At 43.9% G+C, this 23,461-nt stretch overlaps 2 protein-coding genes across 4 annotated transcripts in view; one reads left to right on the top strand and one right to left on the bottom strand.

The window, feature by feature from the left end:
* The window catches only part of SIMC1 (SUMO interacting motifs containing 1), an 86,257-nt gene extending 84,095 nt beyond the window's left edge, over positions 1-2,162 (top strand). For both annotated transcript variants that reach the window (XM_049874364.1, XM_049874366.1), the window contains one exon: positions 1,042-2,162. In XM_049874364.1, coding sequence (XP_049730321.1) covers positions 1,042-1,292 — 251 coding nt within the window. In that variant the 3' untranslated portion in view covers positions 1,293-2,162. The remainder of the gene's footprint in view (positions 1-1,041) is intronic.
* A 696-nt stretch (positions 2,163-2,858) lies between these two features.
* On the bottom strand, positions 2,859-15,861 carry KIAA1191 (KIAA1191 ortholog). 2 transcript variants are annotated; one of them, XM_049874367.1, is made up of 9 exons: positions 15,660-15,861; positions 14,508-14,615; positions 14,162-14,250; positions 11,435-11,613; positions 8,398-8,500; positions 6,149-6,273; positions 3,984-4,090; positions 3,656-3,798; positions 2,859-3,539 (listed from the first exon to the last, which is right to left on the bottom strand). In XM_049874367.1, the coding sequence occupies exons 3-9, from the start codon at positions 14,187-14,189 to the stop codon at positions 3,331-3,333; spliced, it is 894 nt and encodes a 297-aa protein (XP_049730324.1). In that variant the 5' UTR covers positions 14,190-14,250; positions 14,508-14,615; positions 15,660-15,861; the 3' UTR covers positions 2,859-3,330. The 2 variants fall into 2 exon arrangements, with proteins under 2 accessions (XP_049730324.1, XP_049730325.1); XM_049874368.1 differs by lacking the exon at positions 14,162-14,250.
* Between the last annotated feature and the right edge of the window lie 7,600 nt (positions 15,862-23,461).

Below are 23,461 nucleotides of genomic sequence, written 5' to 3' on the forward strand. Positions count from 1 at the left end.
TATTAACTGGCCACCTTCTGGAAAACAACCTTTTCTTTCTTCCATGTGTACCCACACCTCACCCCTTAGGACTGTTTTTTTAATTCAGTGTTATAATCCATTCTTGTCATTATTTTTAATGATCAAACTGTCCAAACTGTGGCCAACAGGAGCCCCTTCAAGGTGGCTCCTATGACCTTTTGACATGTTACCATCAGTTTTTAAGCATTCCCTTTCTTATACAAGATAATCAAGGTTTACCTTATAATTTACTTGCCTCAGTCCTAGAATCAGCCTCTTCTCCAAAAAATTCTGTTTCCTTTTAGTGGGGAGTGGGAAATGGTATATAGAAACCAAAATCTGGGTGCTAAGTATGCTGACTGTTACTGGGTTGTCTCTGCTTCTAGGCCCTTTCAGATAATAGAGCTAGGAAATTACATACTTTTTAAAAAAATACAAGTTAAAAATAAATACAAGTTCATACTGATTCCTCAGTTTCCACTCTAGTACTGTAGGATTCTTCCTCTCGTCCATTCCACACCTGAATCCCTTTTCTCTCACAGTGAGAATCCTCGTTACCTAGAATATGAATGTACTTATTCATTTGGTCTGTCTCACAATACAAAGTGGTTCCAGAATTATAACAATAGATCAATACCACAAAAAACTTACTAAATTCAATATTGCTCTGTAGTTCTTTTTATACGTGGGATAAATCCCCATGAAGATATTCAAAATTCAATTTAATTTTTTCCTCAGTGATTATACTAACTTGAAATATAGTCTCATTGTTTAAAACATCAAAGGGGAAAACACTAACTAGAGATTATAATTTTATTTTTTTAATATGTAAAACTTGAGGACCAGGGAGAACAAGAACCAAGCACCATTTGGAAATGGAGTTACCATAGGCACTCACACAGCCTTAGACTTGTATTCCAGTAGCTAGTCAGTAAGTCTTCGCCAAGACCCTGCATACTTAAAATGGGTTTCATCTTCTTAAATCTTAAAAATACTAGAAAGCAGTTCAGATCAATCCAACTGACTTTTTCCCTCTTGCAGAGCACTTACGGAGTTCAGTGATCGATCGAAAAGACTTAATAATCAAAAGGATTAAGCCTAAGCCCCAGCAAGGAGATGACATCACAGTAGTGGACGTGGAGAAGCAGATCGAGGCCTTCCGCGGCCGCCTGATCCAGATGCTGGGGGAGCCCCTGGTCCCACAGCTCCAAGACAAAGTGCATTTGTTGAAGCTCCTCCTCTTCTATGCCGCAGACTTGAACCCTGACGACGAGCCTGCTCCAAAGACCTAGAGAGGTCTCTAATGTCCCTCTCAGCACTGAACACCAAGAATACCTCCTGAACTCTAGCACTGCTTGGAAGTTCTAAAAGTATGACAAAAGTAGTTAAAAATCTTACAGGACCAAACCTGTCTTATTTATCTGTTGGTTTTAATAACTTTCTAACTTTAGAAAATATCTTCTTTTGATAATCCTACCCTAGCCTGTTCTCAGATATGGCTTAAATATACAAGGTGTATATGTGTTTTTTAATAAAATTATTTATACGCTTTTTGAAACAGGTAATACTATATGCACTATATGTTAAACATTTCCATTCAAGATGTGAAAAGAATCCCTCCGCTGAACAAATTCTAGACATCTATGCTCTGTCATTCAGGGTACTGGCAACCTGTCTCTGGAGAGGCCATGTTACTATTCATTTTTCCTCGATGGAATGCACGTGTTATACTGCCTATGCATTTGACTTTGTGGTCAGTGTATGAAGATCTAATGTAATGAAGGGGGGGTAGAAACAAAGGATTGAGTTCGTTACAAATAATTTGATGTTAAAAGGATATAATAAAAAGGCAATGGTTTTTCAAAATACTAAGTTTACCATCCTTAGGCTCCATGACTGTGAGTAGGCAGAATGTAAAGCTCTTAACTGGACAAAAACACCCAGCTGTCCACATTTGCGAAAGTAGTAAGGATTTTTATTGTCAAAACAAGTAAGAGATACAAGCATAACAGAAGACACAAATAAATTAGGTGTTCTGATAATTCTAGACTCCAGGGTCTCTCTATGGAAAGGTCAGCTCCTTATGTAGACAATATCCAAACCAAAAACAGCAGGTATTTGAGACAGCGCTTAAGACAATGACTGAACGAACATGTACACAGAGGGAAGCAGTAAAAACGCAGCTTCCCTATTTCCTTTCCTCAGTGAGTTATGTATGAGGCTCATTTTGGGGGAAGGTGCTTTCTCATAGGAAATGTTAATTTCCTCTGTACCCCCAGGAATAAAAAGTTTCGAGCCCTGGGCTGAACAAGGAAATAAAATAAGGTGATAGTAGGTTCATATGAACTTTAAGACTATGATCTAGGTATAGTCACCATTTGCTGTACTTTAAAAAAAAATTTAACATCCATATCAAACCAATATGGAAACCCTGGTGGCGTAGTGGTTAAGAGTTTGGCTGCTAACCAAAAGGTTGGCAGTTTGAATCCACCAGGCACTCCCTGGAAACCAAATGAGTCAGTTCTACTCTGTCCTATAGGGTTATTATGAGTCAGAATTGACTTGACAGCAATGGGTTTGTTTTTTTCTTTTTTTTTGGTTATCAAACCAATACACTGAATTTTCTCCCTTATGAAGTTTTCAACCAAATTGGAATTAAATTAATCTCAAAGTGCATGAAAGGATTTGCAAGACTAGTGTTTGCTATGTGTGACACATAAAAGAGGAGCATCCCTCCAACATCACTGGCCCAACAGGGACTGCATTAAAAATCAGCTGCAGGCCACAGTGATCTACTAGGTCTACCAAGAAGGCAAGGAGAGGCCAGTTTCAGCAGTCTGCTCTTAATTATACCCAGATATCAAGCAGATCTTAGAGCCCCCTAACCAGCCAACCCAGAGCACAGTTCCAGCCCAGTGTCCAAAGGTCAGAAAGGTCAAAGTTGTCTAAACTAGTCAGTGAACACCTCTACTCCACGATTTGTCAATGTTCACGTTGACAGTGGTAAAGGAACAGCACAAACATCATTTACCTAGGAAGCCACAATCAAATCTCCTGTCTAGGGGAGAGGACAAAAATAGGTCATGAGGTCTCCCATACATCATTGCCGAGATTTAGTCTAACTTTCAATTAAAGCAGTACAAAATGGTTTCTTCCGCACAATAAGGACAAGCTTTGCACTAATGTTTCTCAAAAGTCAATTATGTCTCTAGCTCTAGCCTCAGTTTAACAGATTTTTTAAAAATATACCTTTCCTATGTCAGAGCCAAGGTAAAAGGGGCATAGAGGAGAAGACATCCTCAATCCAGAGTCCTTAGAACAGAAAGAGCTCTAGAAACCAGTGGGCGTGAGCACATTCAAGTCACGGGGTTTGAGGTTATGGGCCCGGGGCACTTGTTTCTTCCCTTCTACTACTGGTATGTCCATCTTGGGCGGCTTGAAGGCTGCTGGATCCTCAGCCACACGGGTGGCCTGCACACGGATCAGTTCCATTGGAGAGGGCTTCTGGGCTCCTCTGTAGGCCTGGGTGGCAAAGCCTCCTACAGAAATAAACCAGAGAGCAAATTTCAGAATTGGCAGGCAGGTCCCAATATACAACATACAACGTGATGAGATGCCTGCCACATTGCTTTCTCTTTTGAAGGAGCTGCCTTACCCGAATCAGACTTCTGGAGGGATCTCGGTCCAAAGAGACTCCATTTATCTGATGGGTTTCTGTCTTTATCCCCACTTCTAGAATCCATGGAGCTAGAACTGGGGGCGGGTAAGGCGGTGGAAGAACCAGAAGTAAACCAGCCTCTGGAAGAGAGAAGGAATAAAACATATCCAAATATATCCTCTTCCTACGCCTCCAGAAATGTCTCGCACCAAAAGAACAGGAACTGTCAACCGTCCCTTCTCATTCTCAAACCGTAGGCTCAAACCCCAAGTTCGCGTGCAGCACTGGCTTTCCTGATGCACCACGATGCTCAGAGGGGGCTCACCTGGATTTCTGCTTAGGCGAAGAGTGGGGGGTGCTGCTTGGGGTGGACTGGGGTGAAGCAGGCTGCTTCTCTTCCTTTATGATCTCTCCACTCTGCAGCTTTAGTTTCTATTCAGATGGATAAAGAGAGAGACTTTTTAAACATTAGAACCAAGTCCAAAACAGATAAGCTTGGGCACAAACAATTTCATTCACGTTCTAACTTCAGAAAAAAGGAAAAATGTTCATAAGGTAGAATCATTTTGGATTATAGACTAGGTAATACCTTGTTTTTGCCATACTAGGTAGAATTCCATCTTTTAAACGTATTCATTCTACAACATACCCCAAACGTTTTTGTATTTAAATACTACGTTAGAGCTTATACTTTCAGGAAAGTGATTTTCCCACATTCCCCCGGCCAATACGTGGAAGAGCCAGAACTCAAGCATCCGGGCCTTTCAAGCAGGACCTTGACTGCTCTCACAGTCTCTCCTACCATGTACAATCCCTGTCATTCCCACAGTCTCTCAGAGCCAAGACTCAGGCGTGCTCTTCCTCTCCAATTAAATGCTGCTTCTGTGGGGCCTGCCCCATTCTCTCCCAATTACAGTCACTCTTGGTTCACCCAGCAGTGTGAACATACCTCTAACCAAGCAGTAGTCTAATAGGGGAGAGAGAAATCTACTCAGTTCTAGATCAAGGCTCCCATACTGTCTCTATCCTTAATTTCTCTCTAGTATGCCACTGCTTAGCCCAAGCTGTATTCCAAAGGATCACATTTGAATTTTCTCAATCATCTAACATGTCAATTTATGTAAGTTGACAATTTGTTACAAGGCAGGATTAGTTACTTACAACAAGCATTTCAGCTATCCTCATGCTCTACTCCTGTGGTCAAGACTCAGAAAGTGAGCCAACCAAGATCAATGTTACCGTTAAATAGGTTGCATCGCTCAACTAGAATTCTACTAATCTCTGGAAAGTTGTCAGTGAAGTGTCAAAGGCTGGCAGTGCCACTGTCCAGAAGCATCTGTCTTGTCTGAGAGCTAGCCCAGCCCTGATCCCCCACAGCAATGGTTTTTAACTTCACTGTGCAAAAGAATCATCTGGGATGCTCATTACGAAATACAAACAGTCCAGTATCCTGAATCCCTATCCCCAGGTCAGCAGACCCACAGTGCTCCTTCTCCCATACGCTGTAATTCACGATCCTTTCCTGGCCATTTGTGCTCTTCTCCCCACATCCTAAAGGCCCCCACCGCCCCCTAGTTAGAACTTAGAGCTGATTATGACCTACCCTGGCCTACAGAAAGCAGATCAAGCTTCCTGGTGGCTATCTGTGACCTTTCACCATCTGCCTCTGCCCTCCCTTATAAGTCCCTTCAGAAGCCAATTCTGACAACTCTGGAATACAGGGAAAAAACGAACAGGAAACAGGGCATCAGGGGACTTGCTTAGTCTAGGTATTGCGACCGGCTATATCATGTGGCCTTGGGCCTCAATCTCATCTACCTCAAAGGGTTAATGCGAAGATTAAGTGAATGCAAGTACTTCATAAATCGTGAAGCACTATTCAATACGAAGTGGTATTCCCTGACAGGAAGTCATTTCAAACTATTTTACTGATTCAAGTATTTAGTCATTAACCCAGAAGTAGTTCTTCATTCCAATTTTAGAAATTAAAGAGCAAAAACACTGTAATTCCACATTAGATTTAAATTTTTTTTTTTTTTTTTAATTAAATATAGGGCATGCTGTGCCTTTTCAGCAAAGCTGTTAATCTCTGTTGAGGTTGCCTGAGTCTCCTCTCTCCCTCAAAGTCAATCCCTGGTACACAAAATCACCCACATTCGCTTTATGGTTCATAAAGTGCTCCCACATATCACATATGTGACCTCCAAATCTCATTTGATCCTAACCAGAAGCAAGCAAAACAGATACCCCTACTTATAGATGAAGAAGCAGAACTAGGAGGCGAGAGCTCCAGAGCCTTCAGCCAGGAAGTGCCACCACAGGTGGGCCTAAACCAGTTCTAAATTCCTCACCCAATTCTCTTCCCACCACTTTCCACAGCCCCCAAGTGGTTGAGCTGGTAACTTCTAAACCACAGCTATATCCCAGGCCATGAATGATGAAGGGTTTGTTCTGCCCTTTTGTTTTTAAGTTCCTTAGAAACAAGCTTACGTGGAGTGCTTCTGCCACTCGAAGGTACTTGGTCTCCTCGGTGGTAAGGCCCTTGTGGGGTGTATAGCCAGCATCTCTCAGGCCTGCCTGTTGCTCAAAACGCTGAATGCTCTCCTGGGTCTGTTCTGGGATCAAAGGAGATAACATTCATGCCCGTTCCTTTCTCCCATCACAAAGAGGATGACAACACACCCAGATATCCACTGTTCTCCCCACAAGCAAGAGATCATGCTGACCACCCATCCAAGGAGGAGGGTTCCTGAGCAAGGCATCTTAGTAGTAATTCTAAACTTCACACAGAGGTTCTCTAACTAGAAGGAAGTCTTCCTTCACACCAAGCTAAAGAATAGGTTACTCATAAAGGAACAGCTGAATAACCTCCAGCTGAACACCCTTTACCTTCCTCTTATTTAGACATGGTGACATTCTCTTTGTATTTATATAAATGCAACACGAAGAAGGCAGCTGATGTTCAGAAACACTGAAAGTTCTTCAAATATAAAGCTTCCTGAGAGAGATTAATCACCCTTGTCACCCATACAAAAACCTTTGCCAAAAAGAAACAAGCTACATTTAGACTAGATGGCACCAAGGAACCAATCAGATTCAAACCACAGGGAACCACCCTTGAACTAGCCATGGCTGACTAATCCAACATTTCTCATGTGTGAAACTGCCTCTCACAGTGCACAGTGGACAGACTCAACTCAGGGTCAGTTCAGTCTGCCCTGATTTCTCATCATTAGCAAGTCAGTTATAACATAGAATGAATGATGGTTGCATTTTTGCTTACTCTGTACACACACTACATACTACACCCCTCCACAGAGGAAGTCACAGCTGCAAACCAAAAGTCTAGACATCGGGTGTCCTTTACAACTTAGCCATTCCCCTTCTGAGGAAGTATTTCCATCAGAAATAGAAGCTAAAAAAAAAGCCATATGTATGTAGATACTCTCCAGTCTTACCAGGTAATCTCACCTCAAAGTCTAAAAAAGTAGGAAGGAATTTAATTAATTACATTACACCAATACCAGGATTTTACATGCAGCCATTTTTAAAAATGTAAAGACTACAGCAATACCAAAAAGTGTGTGGCTGTATTAATTGAAAGAAATAGAAGGGTATGTCTACTATACCTGCAATCATATAAAAATCTGTATATGTAGCAGCGAATAAGCCAAATAAGTATCTGAGTAACTGAGTGACTAGCATATTTGCAGTGTTCTATACTGTTGGCAAATGAACTTCAATAAAGAACTTATATTCTGCTAAAAGAACAATAGTTAATCTTTCTAACACTGCTACAACACATTCTTAAGCTTGCAAAATACAATTAGTAGTTGCATTTAAATGTGAACAAGAGAAGTCATGGTTTAGACTTTTGGTTCTTGGATGAATTCTCAAGGAATTGCACAAGACAAACCAATGCCGTCAGGGAAGATGAACAAGGGCCTCTGACTTCACAAATGAGCCAGCCAGGGAGAACCTCCATGTACCTTACCCCTGGCAGAGGCACTGCTGTTGACAAGCAGAGCTAAGAATCTTCTAATTGTTAACTTCCCACAGCAACCAGGAGGGCCCTCCAGAACCAAGGTTAGTTAACTTGTTATGAGGTTTTGTTTTTTTTTTTTAAAGTAAGGTCTTATGTGTCAGATCTCATTAAGACTACAAATCACACATTCTTAAGACTAAAGGTGGCTGAGGCATCAAACTTGGTCCTCTTCCTGGAGGACCAATTTTGAGCTGTTTAAAAAAAAAAAACAAGGCAGTTGACGGTTGCCTCAGTGTGTCGCCTGCCCCAGCAGACCTTGAGATAGTCACGGCAGCAGCTCCCAGATGCTGACACTGGGCCAGACTCCTGACACAGACTCCCATTCAATCCTCACCTCAACCTGCCAGCTAGGTACTGTTATCCCCACTTTATAAGGTGGGAACAGTGACAGCAGTTAAGCAACTTGCCCAAGGCCACAGTGACAGATGTGGGAAAACAAGATGGCATCAACAAGGCAGCCAGAACACACCAGTTACCTCAGATGCTTACTGTTTGGCAAATCTTCCACCTAAATGGAGCCTCAACATGGAGTAGCCAAACTGACATGAGATTCATTTATCGAATCTTAATTTGACAGACAGGACTGAGTGCTAAGGACTGAGTACTGATTACAGAATCATCTACATTCAGCTGTAGGAAGCCTGAACTGTTCCCCATCCAACTTCACTCTATTCAGAGGGTGAAGAGTGCTTACTTGTGATCAGAGAATTCATGATGACATGGGTGGCTTTAGCCTTCACCACTGGGACCTTGTCCATACTGTCAGTGGTGGATACACTGGCCTCTCCTTCCTCCGCCTGTTCAAGAGAGGTTAAAGAGGCACTTGAGCAGGGCAGGGAGTCACACACCTAAATGCATTCCCTTGGGGAAGAAGTTACTGAAATAGCTTCAATGTGGTAAATGAAGAAATACTCCAAAGGGTTTGCTCCTCCCCACTCAGTTAAGCAGGTATTTTACCAGGGGCGGATTATCCAATAAGCAAGGTAAACACTACAGGATTAGTAAGTAAGCACATGCTTACCTTGCTTACTAGGTCATCCGCCCCTGTGAGGGCTTGTACATTTTAAAAGAGACTTTGATTCTGCAGGAAGGTACTGTGGGGTTGGGACAGGGACAGATGCCAGCCATACCTAGAAGCAGAATCTTTGATGTGATAAAAAAATGTGATCTGGTAAGCAAGGTAAGCACCATGCTTACTTTGCTACTGGATACTCTACCCCTGTATTTTACCCATATTCTGCAAGTAACAACAGATGAAGACATTCTAGAGTACCTTGAATTTATAAAAGTAGGAAAGACAGAATCTGAAGCTGAGATCTGATACCTTCCCAGCCTGTGTTCTGTCCATTATACTACCTTGCCCATAAGGACGCAGAAGAAACTCTTCTATTACTAAGCATGGGCCACGTACCAGGCACTGTGCTAGATTTTATTTGATCACAGCATATGTTAAGTGCGTCTCAAACTCTGACAAGCATCAGAATCACCTGGAGGGTTTGTTAAACACACACTGCCGGCCCCGCCCCAGAATTTCTGATTCAGTGTGTCTAAGGTGGGGCTCAAAAATTTATATTTCCAACCAATTCCTAGGTGATGCTGATGCTGCTGGCCCCAACCACAACTGAAGGACCACTGGTCTTTTAATACAAACAAAAGCCATTTAGCGCCTCATCTTTAACGTGAGAGAGCTGGCAGCAGACACCTGACACCATGCTCAGGGCTGGCAGGAAGGAGAGAACTGGGTTTGTTCTCTGTTCTCCAAAGGAACTGCGAAGAAAGTAAGATGGTCGGGAAGGAAGGGAGCAGAAAGAAGTTTTGAAATGTCATATCCCCTATTACAAAATAGAATTTATACTTTCCAGCTGTGAACTTAGTAAAATTACCTTGAACCTGTTTCCTCATTTGGAAGATGGTTGGTTCCTAACTCGTGGGTAGTTAGGGCAAATAAGAGAATGCATGTAATGAGTCAGGTTGTGCTTTCTTTTCAAAGAACAGTTGTTCCCGATTGGCAGCTGTTCCAGCTGGGGCATGGCAGGCAGGCAACTGAAGCTGGTTCTCTGCCTTGTGAGATAATCAGCAGCCTTTATAAGATGGTGCTGCTCTCAGAGGCCGTGTCAAGAGCCCTGCTTGTTTGCTGCTCTCATCCCTTGAGTCCCCTGCTTTTGGCACCACAGAGATTGCTGGGTCCTCTTCTTCTAGTACTTCTAGTGCTTGTACATGGTATGTTTTCTCCCCAACAACTCAGTGGGTCAGATTTCAGTAGATACTTGACATAGGTAATTTCCCCCAGAGCTATAAGGGACACTTGCCTAGAAATGAGCTCCCGGCTCCGTGAGCTAAATGGAAGGGGGGAGAAAAAGCTCATTTGAAAGAAAAGACCAAGTGCAGCTCTATCAAGGGACAGTTAAGATGGGAGCCAGGAGTCATAATATCAGCTACTCACCTAATATGTGCCAAGCCTTCAAATCCTCTTATTTAACCCCCACAATTAATATCTCTATGAGGCAAATTATTTCCATCTCTCAGATGGGGACACTTTGACTCAGGATAAAGTCATGTGCCCAAGGTCACAGCTGGTACACAGACCATTTGGAATTCAAACCCAGGTCTGTTTCAGCAGAAGCTTGCGGCATACTTCCTGTCAGGCCCTGAGCTACCACACAGCACAAGGTTCAGTGAAACCATAGCTGCAGGTTACACGGCCTTATCTGAACTTGGCAACAGTATAACCCTTCTTGCATTCTTGGTGGTTGGAGAGTCGGAGGTGAGAGAGACAAAGTCCCTGCAGTTAGAAGGCTCAGGTTGCAAGATCGGAACTGCAACAAGCAGGCAAGCATCTGACGACCCAAACCACACAAGAGGTCCAGGTGCAGTCAGGCAGGCATGTGTGTGTGTCAGAAAGGGGCTAGAGACAAGGTGGCTATTACAGAGAACAAATGGAAAAAGGTGTGTGAGGCAGGATGCACAGCCTCAGGAAAAGCACAAGTGTTTGGGAAACGGCCAATTTTTACCCAAACATTCAAGGAACTTTTCTTTTTTTTTGGAATCTACTTTATACCAGGCCCTTTGCTAGATGCTGTAGATAGAAAATGGAATTAGACATGGTCCCAGCCCCCAAGAAGCTCACAAAGGGCAATAACGTGTGCAGGGATATGGCAGGGGTCCACGGAACACTGGAGAGGGCAAAGGGAGAGGTGGTGGTCTTAGTGGGAGGATGGAGGCAATGACAGGAAAATCTTCACAGAAGAGATGCCTGAGCTAAGGCTTAAAGGGTACCATTTGCCAGGCGGATGGAGTGGAGAGGAGCGGGTGGAAGAACAGGATGGGGATGGTAAAAACATTCCTGGCAGTCAGAGCACTATGAAGCAAAGACAAGAGGCAGAAAATACCATGATGGGTATGAGAAACCTTAGGCATCCTGCATGGCTGGATCACTGGGCAGGGTTTGGGGAGAGGCTAAAAGGGTCTGGATCATGCAGAATTTATGAGCCAGGCTAAGGAGCTTGGATTTAACACAGTGGGGAATGGGGAGCTATGGAAGAGTCTCATGCCCATTCCAGTCTTGAGTTAAAAAGAAAAAGACACACCAACTTTAACTGAGGCACAGAAAACATACACAGGGTATGGGCGCTGCCGATTCCCTGGGCACAGGGAGCCATTGAAGGCTTTGGAGCAGAGGAAGGAGGACAAAGGGGTTAGATTTGCCAGAGGCAGTCAGAGGGGTCAGGTACCTTGGCAAGGTGTTGATACTTGCGCTCTGGAATCACTGGCTTCCAGGGGATGCTGCCCATGTCTGATGGAGGAGGAGTCATGGGTGTAGGGTCCTCAAGGGCATCGTCATAGCTGAATGCCCGGCGGTACATCCCGATGGGCAGGGACATCTTGCCTAGAGGCCCACTAGGCTCAAGCGCTAAGAACAGAGATAGCTGTCAGGATGGGTTCGGCAATTTCAGACTACTAGCCTCAAATTCATCTGCAGGGAGGAAAGCTCCGAAACACTCTTGTTCTGAGACAGATAATCGGCAAGGAGAGGTTCTAGCACTCATCCCTTCCTCTGGGCCAGCCACTCTGCATTCTCCCCTTAGCCCACACAACAGCCCTAATCCATTTTTATGGATTAGGAAACTGTTTAACTTCAAGGTTCAAGTTTAACTTCAATTTTCGTATGCAAGTTCATACAATGTCAAAGTGCAGTTTGGAGTCCAAACCCAAACCTATCTGATTTCAAAGCTCGATTTCTTTATGCCACAGAAGCTGCCCCCCATTACAATGCCAAGGCTCTCAGTTCACGCAAGGCTGAGGATATGAAGTGATTGGCTCATGATTCACTGGGCTGAAAGGCAAGTGAAGTTCTTGTTCCCATTTCATAGATGAGTAAACTATGGCCTAGAAGTGAAGTGATGTGCCCAAGTTCATACGGCAAATGCCTAGCTGGGGCTCAGACAAGGTCTGACTGCAAATCCTCTGCCCTTCCTACCTCACCAAAGAAAAAAGAGTGCTCTAACAAGAAATATTTAAAACAACGCGTAGTCCAGCATCACCTCTAGTTTCAAGTGTTCTGTATGATTTAAACAGCCAAGCCAATTTCCATCACAGAAATTGCTGACAACCACTCTCACAAAACACAGGCCAGCAGATCCCGCCCGGCCTGACTGGTGGGATGTCCTGCTGTTGACACAGGCAGCTGATTCCAAGGGCACTCTCAGCTACGTCAGACCAGGTAGCAAGGTTCATTTTGTTTGGTTTACTAATTCTTTCATATCAGAACTAATATCCAGATCTTGCCTTCAGGGTGACATTTTCCTGTTGCTAAAATTCTATAATCACACTCTCCAGGACATCAACCTGTCTGGAAATAAGTCCAAAACCACCAAAGACACTTTATCTGCCTGCTAGTGGGTTTAGTTAAACAGCAAGGAGACCAAGCAGCCACTACGGTTGGTAATAATTACTAACAAATTCAGAGACCGAAAGTAGATCAGTATTTGCCAGGGTCTGGGAATGACTGCTGATTGGCATGAGGTTTCTTTTGGGAGGGAAGAAAATGTTCTCAGATCGGACAGTGGTGATGGTTGTACAACACTGTGAATACAGACAGTCCCCAGATTTCGAACCGGTTCTGTTTCTAAATCTGTGTTTAAGCTGAATTTGTACATAAATCAAAACAAGTTAGGTACGGTTTGTATCTATGTCAGTTAGTCAAATGTTTGTCTTAGTATACAGTGTACTTTTCTATGCACACAAAACATTAAAGAAACACTTCCAAATACACTAAACATCTTTAACATAGTAATACAGTAATAATAATAATGTTTTGATGTGCATGGCAAAGTAGCACCTGTTTGTTATCAGGAACCATTGTATGTACCTTGAATCTTTAATAATAACTACAGGTTGTACATAGTTCAGGCATTGGTAACCCAGGGAGTGCCTATACATTAAAACTACTGAATTGTGCAATGAAAGGGTGAAGTTTATGGTATGTGAATTATATCTCAACTAGAACAAATCAACAAACAAACAATAGTTACTAAATACCCCTCCTTGCCAAGCCCTTTATGCCCTTCATCTTATCTAATCCTCATTAAGCAAGGCTTCTTCCCATTTACCAGCTCAGGAAACTGAGGCACAGATCTTAAGTGACTTACCCAGTATTACGCAGCTAGCAAATGTGGGGCAGGGACTGGAAGGCAGGTCTAATGCCAGTGCTCAAGCCCTACAGGCAACACTCCATGTCCCCCACATGACAAAACATTCAGCTAGGTCAGTGCAACTCTAGGATGGTTACAAGAAGTTTATGGTAATCACAACAATGAAAGACAAACTAAAACACAAGCTGGTATGTGAGAGAGGGATCCATATTAGGGGACGCAGAGAGATTTCTATTAAACCATCTCTCAACACATCCACTAATTTGGGAGCAATACTCAAAAACATCTTAAAGATGCTGGAGGGCTGCTCCAACAGCCATTCCAATAACCCATTGCTGTCAAGTCCATTCCAACTGCTCCAAAGGGTTTGCAAAGAGCAGTTGGTGGATTCAAATGCTTAACCACTGTGCCACCAGGGCTACTTAAATGTTGCCGTGAGCATTTTCATGACTGTCTGCATTCAACTGCCATTAAATCAGGTGGTGCCTTTTTACCCAACCCTCCAACCTCACCACTCCCCGCCACAAAAAATGCTTAGTTTCATCATTTTGACACATACTGTTACAAAAACCACACAACTCATTCTGATTTCTTATTTGATACTTGTGGGAAAGTGATAGATTTGTCATACCCTTAAAGGAAATGACTGTTTTAAGTTAGGTTTTGGGTTCATACCCCAGCTGGATAGTTAATTAAGTAGTATTTAAATTATCTGTGAAGTCTGGTGGCAGAGAATAACCAGTGGTTTCTGTCTAGCTGAAAACGTTGAGGGCAAAACAAGATTTTACCAAAAAGAATTAAGTTTACCAGGCACTTCTGGTTGTCTCGAAGCCATTGAAAAGACTGGGATCCAGGTGCTTATTCTATACAGAATTCCAGAGCTGAGTCCCTGCCACCTAATAAAAATAACAAAGGGCATTTTCTTACAGTGAACACCAAAGAAATAGTTCCAATGTTGTTCTTCTGACAGGCACAAGGGGTTTTACGGGTTGTTTACAAAGTTGAAACACACACACAAGAATCAATGAGTGACAAACATACCAAGAGACCAAAAAAAAAGGATAAAGTCAAAGGTCTCATCATACCTATGGCTGGCCTTAGCACATGTGAGATAACAAAGCCAAGACACTATACATGGTTGAAGTCACCTTACCACAGTGAAATGATGTGACGATTATGCTGACAGACAGATATTAATGTGGAACATGGTCCAGCTGCTGCAAGTTAGCAAAGCTTCCCAGGAAGAGTCCATCCAGAGGTTCTAATAACAACAAACAACCAGCATTTGTACAGCCTTCAGAGTTTGCCAAACACTTTCCCGGACATTCATTCATTCATTCTGCTATAACAACCTTGCAGAAGAGATATTATACCCATTTCATTTTAAAATAAAGGCTCAGGGTCCAAATAATTTGAGTAACAGCAAAGGGCTGGGTACCAAATTAGTAAATTTATTTGATACTGCTGATACTGGACAATATTTATAGGGTTTTACACAAAAATTATCTTGTGTTTTAACCCTGCAAAGCAAGTGTTACTTATCCCCAATTTTAAAAGAAGGAAATTAAAAATCAGAGCAGGCAAGTATTTTGTCCATGGTCACAGATAAGCAGACCTTGTACGACAGAGATAGTTTCATCCTCATTTTACGGGGAAGTTAAAACAAAGCCAGGAGAGAGCCAAGTTACTTTTCAACTTGCTACACTGCCCCTCTATCCTGAGTCCAGCTCAAACTGCAAACCCATTAGTTCTTCACTAGACAGGATCACATAAACCACGTTCGGCCATCCTCCCGGTCCAGGACGATTCCCCACCCAGACACCCACCATCCGCCGCCATGTCGGCGCCCCAAAGCTCGCAGCCCTTCAGGCCTCTCCTTCACAAGATATAAAACAATAGCACCAGGATCTGAAAACCCAGGTTTGACTCAACCCCTGTCCCCATCCCGCGATGGCTGAGATTAGGGCCGGGGCCTGGCATAGGCCAGAGCCTCTCGGATGGCAAAGGGCGAGGAGAGAAGTGGCGGGGGAGGGGGGGGCGGGGGTGGAGGCCTGGGCTGCGCTGGTCTCGCGAGGTGGAGAGGAAGCCCCGGGGTTCCAGGAGCATCTTCTTAGAGAAGCAACGCCGGGGGTACCAGAGCCAGAGGGGCGAGAGGGGCAAGGGGCAGTCCGATCGAGCTCTGGGCCGGGGCAAGGGATGAGAGCAGAGATAGGGAAAGGTCCCGGGCTTTGGCTGAGGCGCAGCAGCGGGTCCCCGGGAAGGGCGGTGATCGAAGCCCAGGGAGGGCCCCGGCCCGGCTGGTCACCTGTTCCTCTGTCGCCGCCGCCGCCGGGCTCCCTGCGGCCCGAGCTCCGGAACTAAAGAGGCTCCGAGGACCCACGTCTCCCTAGACGCTGCGGCGCAGTCCAGACCCAAGCCATGGCGCGGACGATGCTGAGTTGGCGTAGACCCGCTAGTACTGGCTGCCGGGTCGCCGCCGACAGCCTTCGAGATAAAGCGACTGGAGACTGCGGCACTTCGCGCGAGATCTGGCCCGGAAGGCTCTCGGGACATGCTGGGAGTTGTAGTTCACAGTCGGGAGGCCTCCTTAGCTGTCCCAAGGGTTTGCAGGCGGGGGGCTGGGTCAAACACATCTCCAAGAGTCGAACTTGCCTGCACCGAGAGGAAAAGCCATCCTTTACCACCACTCACTTCCAAAGCTTGGGTCTGTGACAGGTTGAGGGAAAATGATGATGGCAATTGGCACAGTAAAATGACACCCTCAAACCCAAGCTCACAAGGCGCAGAAAAGGGCTGCACAGGTGCGAACACTTTTCCTCCTATTTTTCCGGTTTCACGGAGGAGAAACTGTAGCTCAGAGACATGAAGTCACTTTGACTAATAAGAGGTGCAGAAAGGACTCTGTTCCAGGAGCAGCTGGGTTAAGCAGGGTCACCGTACTAATAAAAATAAGTAAAACCAAACCAGTTGCTGTCCAATTGATTCCGACTCGTAGCGACGCTATTGTTGTTGTGGTTGTTAGGTGGCCTAGAGTAGGTTCCGACCCATAGTGACCCTATGCACAACAGAACGAAACACTACCGGATCCTGTGCCATCCTTGCAATTATTGCTATGCTCGAGCCCATTGTTGTAGCCACTGTGTCAATCCATATCGTTGAGGGTCTTCCTCTTTTTCACTGATCCTGTACTTTACCAAGCCTGATGTCCTTCCCCAGGGACTGATCCCTCCTGATAACATGTCCAAAGTCTGTGAGACGTGGTCTCGCCATACTTGCTTCTAAGGACCATTCTGGCTGTACATCTTCCAAGACAGATTTGTTCATCCTTGTGGCAGTCCATGGTATATCCAATATTCTTCACCAAAACCACAATTCAAAGGTGTCCATTCTTCTTAGTTCTTCCTTATTCATCGTCGAGCTTTTGCATGCATACAAGGCCATTGACAACACCATAGCTTGGGTCAGGTGCATCTTAGTCCTCAAGGTGACATCTTTGCTTTTCGACAATTTGAAGAGGTCTTTTGCAGTTGATTTGCCCAGTGCAATGTGTTTTTGATTTCTTGACTGCTGCTTCTATGCATGTTGATTGCGGATGCAAGTACAATGAAATCCTTGACAACTTCAATCTTTTCTCCGCTAACCACGATGCTGCTTATTGGTCCAGTTGTGAGGATTTTTGTTTTCTTTATCTTGAGATGTTATCCATACTGAAGGCTGTAGTCTTTGATCTTCATCAGTAAGTTCTTCAAATCCTCTTCACTTTGAGCAAGCAAGCATAATGCAGGTTGTCAATGAGTCTTCCTCCAATCCTGATCCCATTCTTCATATAGTCCCACTTCTCAGCATACAGACTGAATAGGTGTCTTGGTCATCTAGTGCTGCTGTAACAGAAATACCACAAGTGGATGGCTTTAACAAAGAGAAGTTTATTCTCTCACAGCCAAGTAGGCTACAAGTTCAAATTCAGGGTGCTGGCTCCAGGGGAAGGCTTTCTGTCTCTGTCGGCTTTGGAGGAAGGCCCTTGTCATCAGCCTTCCATTGTTCTGGGAGCATCTCAGGTGCAGGGACCCCGGGTCCAAAGGACATGCTCTGCTCCTGGTGCTGCGAGGTCCCCCACTCTCTGCTTGCTTCCCTTTCATTTTATCTCTTGAGAGATAAAAGGTGGTGCAGGCCACACTCCAGGGAAACTCCCTTTACACTGGATCAGGGAGGTGACCTGAGTAAGGGTGGTGGTACAATTCCACCCTAATCCTCTTAACATGAAATTACAATCACAAAATGAAGGACAACCACACAATACTGGGAATCATGGCCTAACCAAGTTGATACACATATTTTTGGGGGGACATAATTCAATCCATTAGAATAGGTATGGTGAAAGGATACAACCCTGATGCACGCCTTTCCTAACTTTAAACCATGCAGTTCTGTTCAGACGACTGCCTCTTGATCCATGTACAGATTCCTCATGAGCACAATTAAGGGTTCTGGAATTCCCATTCTCCACAATGTTATCCATAATTTACTATGATCCACACAGTCAGATGCCTTTGCATAGTCAATAAAACACAGGTAAACACCCTTCTGGTATTCTCTGCTTTCAGCCAGGATCCATCTGACATCAGCCATGATATCTCTGGCTCCACATACTCTTCTAAATTCGGTTTGAATTTCTGGTAGTTCCCTGTTGATATACTGCCACCACCGCTTTTGAATGATCTTCAGCAAAATTTTGCTAGCATGGGATATTAATGATATTGTTCGATAATTTCCGCATTCAGTAGGATCACCTTTCTTGGGAATAGGCATAAATGTGGATCTCTTCTAGTTTGTTGGCCAGGTGGCTGTCTTCCAAACTTCTTGGCATAGATGAGTGAGCACTCATAGATGAGTGAGAGGTTGAAACATCTCAAATCGTATTCCATCAATTCCCAGAGCCTTGTTTTTTGTCAATGCCTTCAGGGAAGCTTGGGCTTCTTACTTCAGTACTATTGGTTCCTGATCATATCTTACCTCCTGAAATGGTTGAACATCGCCCAATTCTTTTTGGTATTGTGACTCTGTGTATTCCTTCCACCTTCTTTTGATGCTTCCAAGTCATTTAATATTTTCCTTATAGAATCCTTCAATATTGCAACACAAGGCTTGAATTTTTTCTTCAGTTCTTTCAGCTTGAGAAATGCTGAGAGTGTTCTTCCCTTTTGGTTTTCTATCCAGGTCTTTGCACAAGTCACCATAATACTTTGTCTTCTCTAGCTGCCCTTTGAAATCTTCTGTTCAGCTCTTGTACTTCACCATCTTTTCCTTTTGCTTTAGCTACTTGACGTTCAAGAGCAAGTTTCAGAGTCTCTTCTGACATCCGTTTTGGTTTTTTCTTTCTTTCTTGTTTTTTTAATGACCTCTTGCTTTCTTCATGGATGATGTCCTTGATGTCATTTCACAATTTGTCTGGTCTTCGGTCATGAGTGTTCAATGTGTCAAATCTATTCTTGAGATGGTCTCTAAATTCAGGTGGGATATACTCAAGGTTGTACTTTGGCTCTCATCGACTCGTTCTAATTTAGTTTCAACTTGAACTTGCATATGAGTAACTGATGGTCTGTTCCACAGTCGGCACCTGGCCTTGTTCTGACTGATGATATTGAACTTTTGCCTAGTCTCTTTCCATAGATGTACTCAATTTGATTCCTGTGTATTCCATCTGGTGAGGTCAAGGTGTATAGTCAACGTTTATGTTTGTGAAAAAAGGTATTTGCAATGAAGAAGTCGTTGGTCTTGCAAAATTCAGTCATGAGATCTCCCGCATCATTTCTATCACCAAGGCTGTATTTTCCAATTACCAATCTTTCTTCTTTGTTTCCAACTTTCACATCCCAATCACCAGTAATTATCAGTGCATCCTGATTGCGTGTTCCATCAATTTCAGACTGCAGAAGCTAGTAAAAATCTTCAACGTCTTCATCTTTGGCCTTAGTGTTTGGTGCATAAATTTGAATAATAGTCATATTAACTGGTCTTCTTTGTAGGCATGCAGATATTATCCTATAACTGACAGTGTTGTACTTTAGGATAGATCTTAAAATGTTCTTTTTGATGATGAATGCAATGCCATTCCTCTTCATGTTGTCATTCCTGGCATAGTAGACCATATGATTGCCTGATTCAAAATAGCCAATACCAGCCCATTTCGGCTCACTAATGCCTAGGATATTGATATCCCTGTGTTCCATTTCATTTTTGACGATTTCTAATTTTCCTAGATTCTTACTTCGCACATTCCAGGTTCTGATTATTATTGAATGTTTGCAGCTGTTTCTTCTCATTTTGAGTCGTGCCACATCAGCAAATGAAGGTCCCAAAAGCTTGACTCCATCCACGTCATTAAGGTCGACTCTACTTTGAGGAGGCAGCTCTTCCCCAGTCGTCTTTTGAGTGCCTTCCAACCTGAGGGGCCCATCTTCTGGCACTATATCAGACAATGTTCTGCTGCTGTTCATAAGGTTTGCACTGGCTAATTCTTTTCAGAAGTAGACTGCCGGGTCTTTCTTCCTAGTCTTAGTCTGGAAGCTCAGCTGAAACCATTCTGCCATGGGTGACTCTGTTGGTATTTGAATACTGGTGGCATAGCTTCCAGCATCACAGCAATACGCAAGCCCCCAAAGTACAACAAATTGACAGACACATGGGGAGCGACCCTATAGCTCAGCCAAAAAAGAGAACAAACTGTACTTGTTACCCTAGGTAACACACAAGCCCACACAGTATGACAAACTGCCAGACAGCTCAAATACAACATTCTAAAGGAAGACTTCTCTTTTCTCTGAGGGGTTTACAGATGTGACAAAGCAACAAATTTGAAGAAATGAAAGAATTTGAAAAAAAAAATCTACCTAATTTCTGAAGCTTGCCATCAATCTCAGTCTCAGAAGGGAGTACTTGGGGGGAGGTCTCACGTTTAGATTACAGCATTTGACCTTTGCCAGGCATACAGGCACAACTGAGAGAAGGCTTTGCTTCCACAGCTTTAAAATTGAGTGCCATTCCTAGACCACAACACTAGGGTGCACCAGGAATTAAAGTGTGTTATAAATTCTATTCGTTTATGAATAGCACAATTATAATGCTGTGTGATTCTTTTGTGTATTAGAAGAGTTACTTTGTTAATTTTAAACTTTTTAAATATGCCATAGTTTGATCTCTGTGGAAGCAAAGCTGGCACCTCACCCTGCCTCCATGGTGGGGGGAGGGGAGAGGAACAGCATTTTGCTTCCACAGAGGTTTGCTTCCCTATATAAATAAAAAGGTAGGATCACCTTGTTATTCCCATACAAATGAAAACTTAAGCCTTTCCTGAAAGTTACTGGCTCTGACAAAAACAGCTTTATCCCTGGCTTTTGAAGTATGTACTAACGTCTGAAGATGTGTCAACCTTGGCAGATGGTAATCATGTGAGAAAATTGCTGTTTTCCACAAAGATAAGACTAACTGTAAACTTATTAACCTTGGAAATCTTGTGAATTTTCCCCCCTCTAAATGGGCACTGTTGTTGTTGTTGTTGGGGGGGGGCGGGCAAAGAAGAGCCAGTCCTTCTAAAGCCTGCTGCTGCCGTCTAATTGATTCCAACTGATAGCGACCCTATAGCAACCCTATAGGACAGAGTAGAACTGCCGTATAGAGTTTCCATGGAGCACCTGGCGGATTAGAACTGCCTACTCTTTGGTTAGCAGCCATAGCACTTAACCACTATGCCACCAGGGTTTCTAAAGCCTAGATTTCCCTTATTGTTGTATGCTGTCCAGTCAATTCTGACTCATAATGACCCTTTATGACAGAGTAGAGCTGTGCCGTAGGGTTTCCTAGACTGTAATCTTTACAGGAGCAGGTCACCGTCTTTTCTTCCACAGAGGGGCTGGTGGGTTCGAACTGCCAACCTTTCAATTAGCAGCTGTCTTAGTTATCTAACACTGCTGTAACAAATACCACAAGTGGATGGTTTTAACAAAGAGAAATTTATTCTCTCACAGTCTAGGAGGCTGGAAGTCCGAATTCAGGGTGCCAGCTCCAGGGGAAGGCTTTCTCTCTCTGTCGGCTCTCAGGGAAGGTCCTTCTCATCAATCATCCCCTGGTCTAGGAACTTTTCAGCACAGGGACCCCCAGTCCAAAGGATGCGCATCCCTGCTCTTCTTTCTTTCTCAGCTTGTTTCTCTCTTTTATATTTAAAAGAGATTAATTTAAGATACAACCTACTCTTTTAGATTGAGTCCTGCCCCATTAACATAACTGCCGTGAATCCCACCTCATTAATATCATAGAATTTACATCACATCAGATGACAAAATGGTAGACAATCACACAATACTGGGAATTGTGGCCTAGTCAAGTTTACACACTTTTCGGGAGATACAATTCAATCCATAACAGCAGCCAAGCACTTGACCATTGCACCACCAGGGTTCCCCTACAAACCTTCTTTGCAAGTAAACTACTTAATGTTTTGGTTGTAGAGGCTTCCTGCCCCCAGCTGGAGAGGAGCCCAGGTGGACTCAAGTCTGAATCATGAAGCCCAAGAAGGGCACCTCCTGGGCAGTTTATTCTCAGTCTATCTTTCTTGGCTCCTGGGGTAGAGCTCTTGTGGCAGTAGAGCTTTTTCCTCCCACCACGCCCTCCACCCTTGCCCTTTTTCTCTGTGATTTTTTCTGGCTCTGGACCAAGCCTGATTCCATTTTGTGTACAACTGCTTTATTTCCCCAAGGATGGCAGCATGGTTGACCTGGTTTTTGAGGTCCTACTGTATGGTTCTTGTCTGGTGGCAAACAATAGTCAAAGGTCCCTGTGTGTGGCTGAGCAGGGAATTTGGTTGCCTTTTTATGAGATTTCCAACATAATTTACTAGAAAACTTATTTTCTAAATCCTTTTGTCTCTGAATAGTCTTTTTGTACCTCCTAAGGTCCCTGGGTAATCCATCAGGTGCTCCTTGGAACTCCTATGGGGCAGTTCTACTCTGTCCTGTAGGTCACTATGAGTTGGAATTGGCTTGATGGCAATGGGTTTGGTTTTTTGGTTTTAAGGTACCCAGGTGGAACAGTTTACACTCAACTACTAGCTCAGGCTAGCGGTGGTACAGTTTACACTCAACTACTAGCTTAGGAAAAAAGGCCTGGTGATCTGCCTTTGTAAAGATTACAACCAAGAAAACATTCTGAGGCAATTCTACTCTATAATACATGGGGTCACAATGAGTTGGACTCAATCCGATGGCAATAGTTTTTTTTTTTTTAAGGCAATTCATACTCTAATAAACTTGGAGCCTCAAAAATTGGAGTTGGCCAGGGTGTTTCTCGTGTACTCAGCTATGATCCTCCATTCTGGAAGCCTCAAATGATCCTGCCTTCCTACTTCATGGACAGAATTCTGCCCACCTACCCTCCTCTAAAAGAAGCCCTTGTGGCACAGTGGTTAAGCTCTTGGCTGCTAACCAAAAGGTTGGCAGTTTAAACCCACCAGCCACTCCACGAGAGAAAGATGTGGCAATCAGCTTCCATAAAGATTTCAGCCTTGGAAACCCATAGGGTCTCTATGAGGTGGAATCATCTCCATGGCAACGGGCCTTCCTCTAGACCTCTGTCCTCTCTGACCAATCCAAGTTCTCAGAAAGGTCCACTCTCCAGGCAGATCTGCAAATACCCTCATCAGCAGTCAGGAACTTGGTCACCGGAGTGGTCGAAAGTGGGGCATTTGCATTTCTGGGGTCTTTAGTCTGTGCTCTATCTGGAAGCCTCCCCACTCCTTGGTCGCACAGGTGAGCCACTCCATACAGCAGTGCTCAGTAGTTGTTCATTTCCATTGCTATTCAGCTGCAGAGGAAACTAAGGCTCTCAGGGGTGCCATGGCAAAGATACCTCAGCCAGAAAGTGGCAGAGTTGAAATTCAAACCCAGGGCTCAGTGCCCAGCTGATAGCTTAGCTGCTGGGCACTGTGACCAAGCTACCAGCTGACTTTTGGCTGCTAGCTGTCCTTGGCCTCAGTTTCTCCAACTCTTCCTGAGGCAAGAGGGTTGAAGGCGCGCACATTCCCAGGGAAGGAACAACAGAAGTAACACCTCCATC

The sequence above is a fragment of the Elephas maximus genome, chromosome 2 (genome assembly GCF_024166365.1).
Source record: "Elephas maximus indicus isolate mEleMax1 chromosome 2, mEleMax1 primary haplotype, whole genome shotgun sequence".
NCBI classification, from domain to species: Eukaryota; Metazoa; Chordata; class Mammalia; order Proboscidea; family Elephantidae; genus Elephas; species Elephas maximus.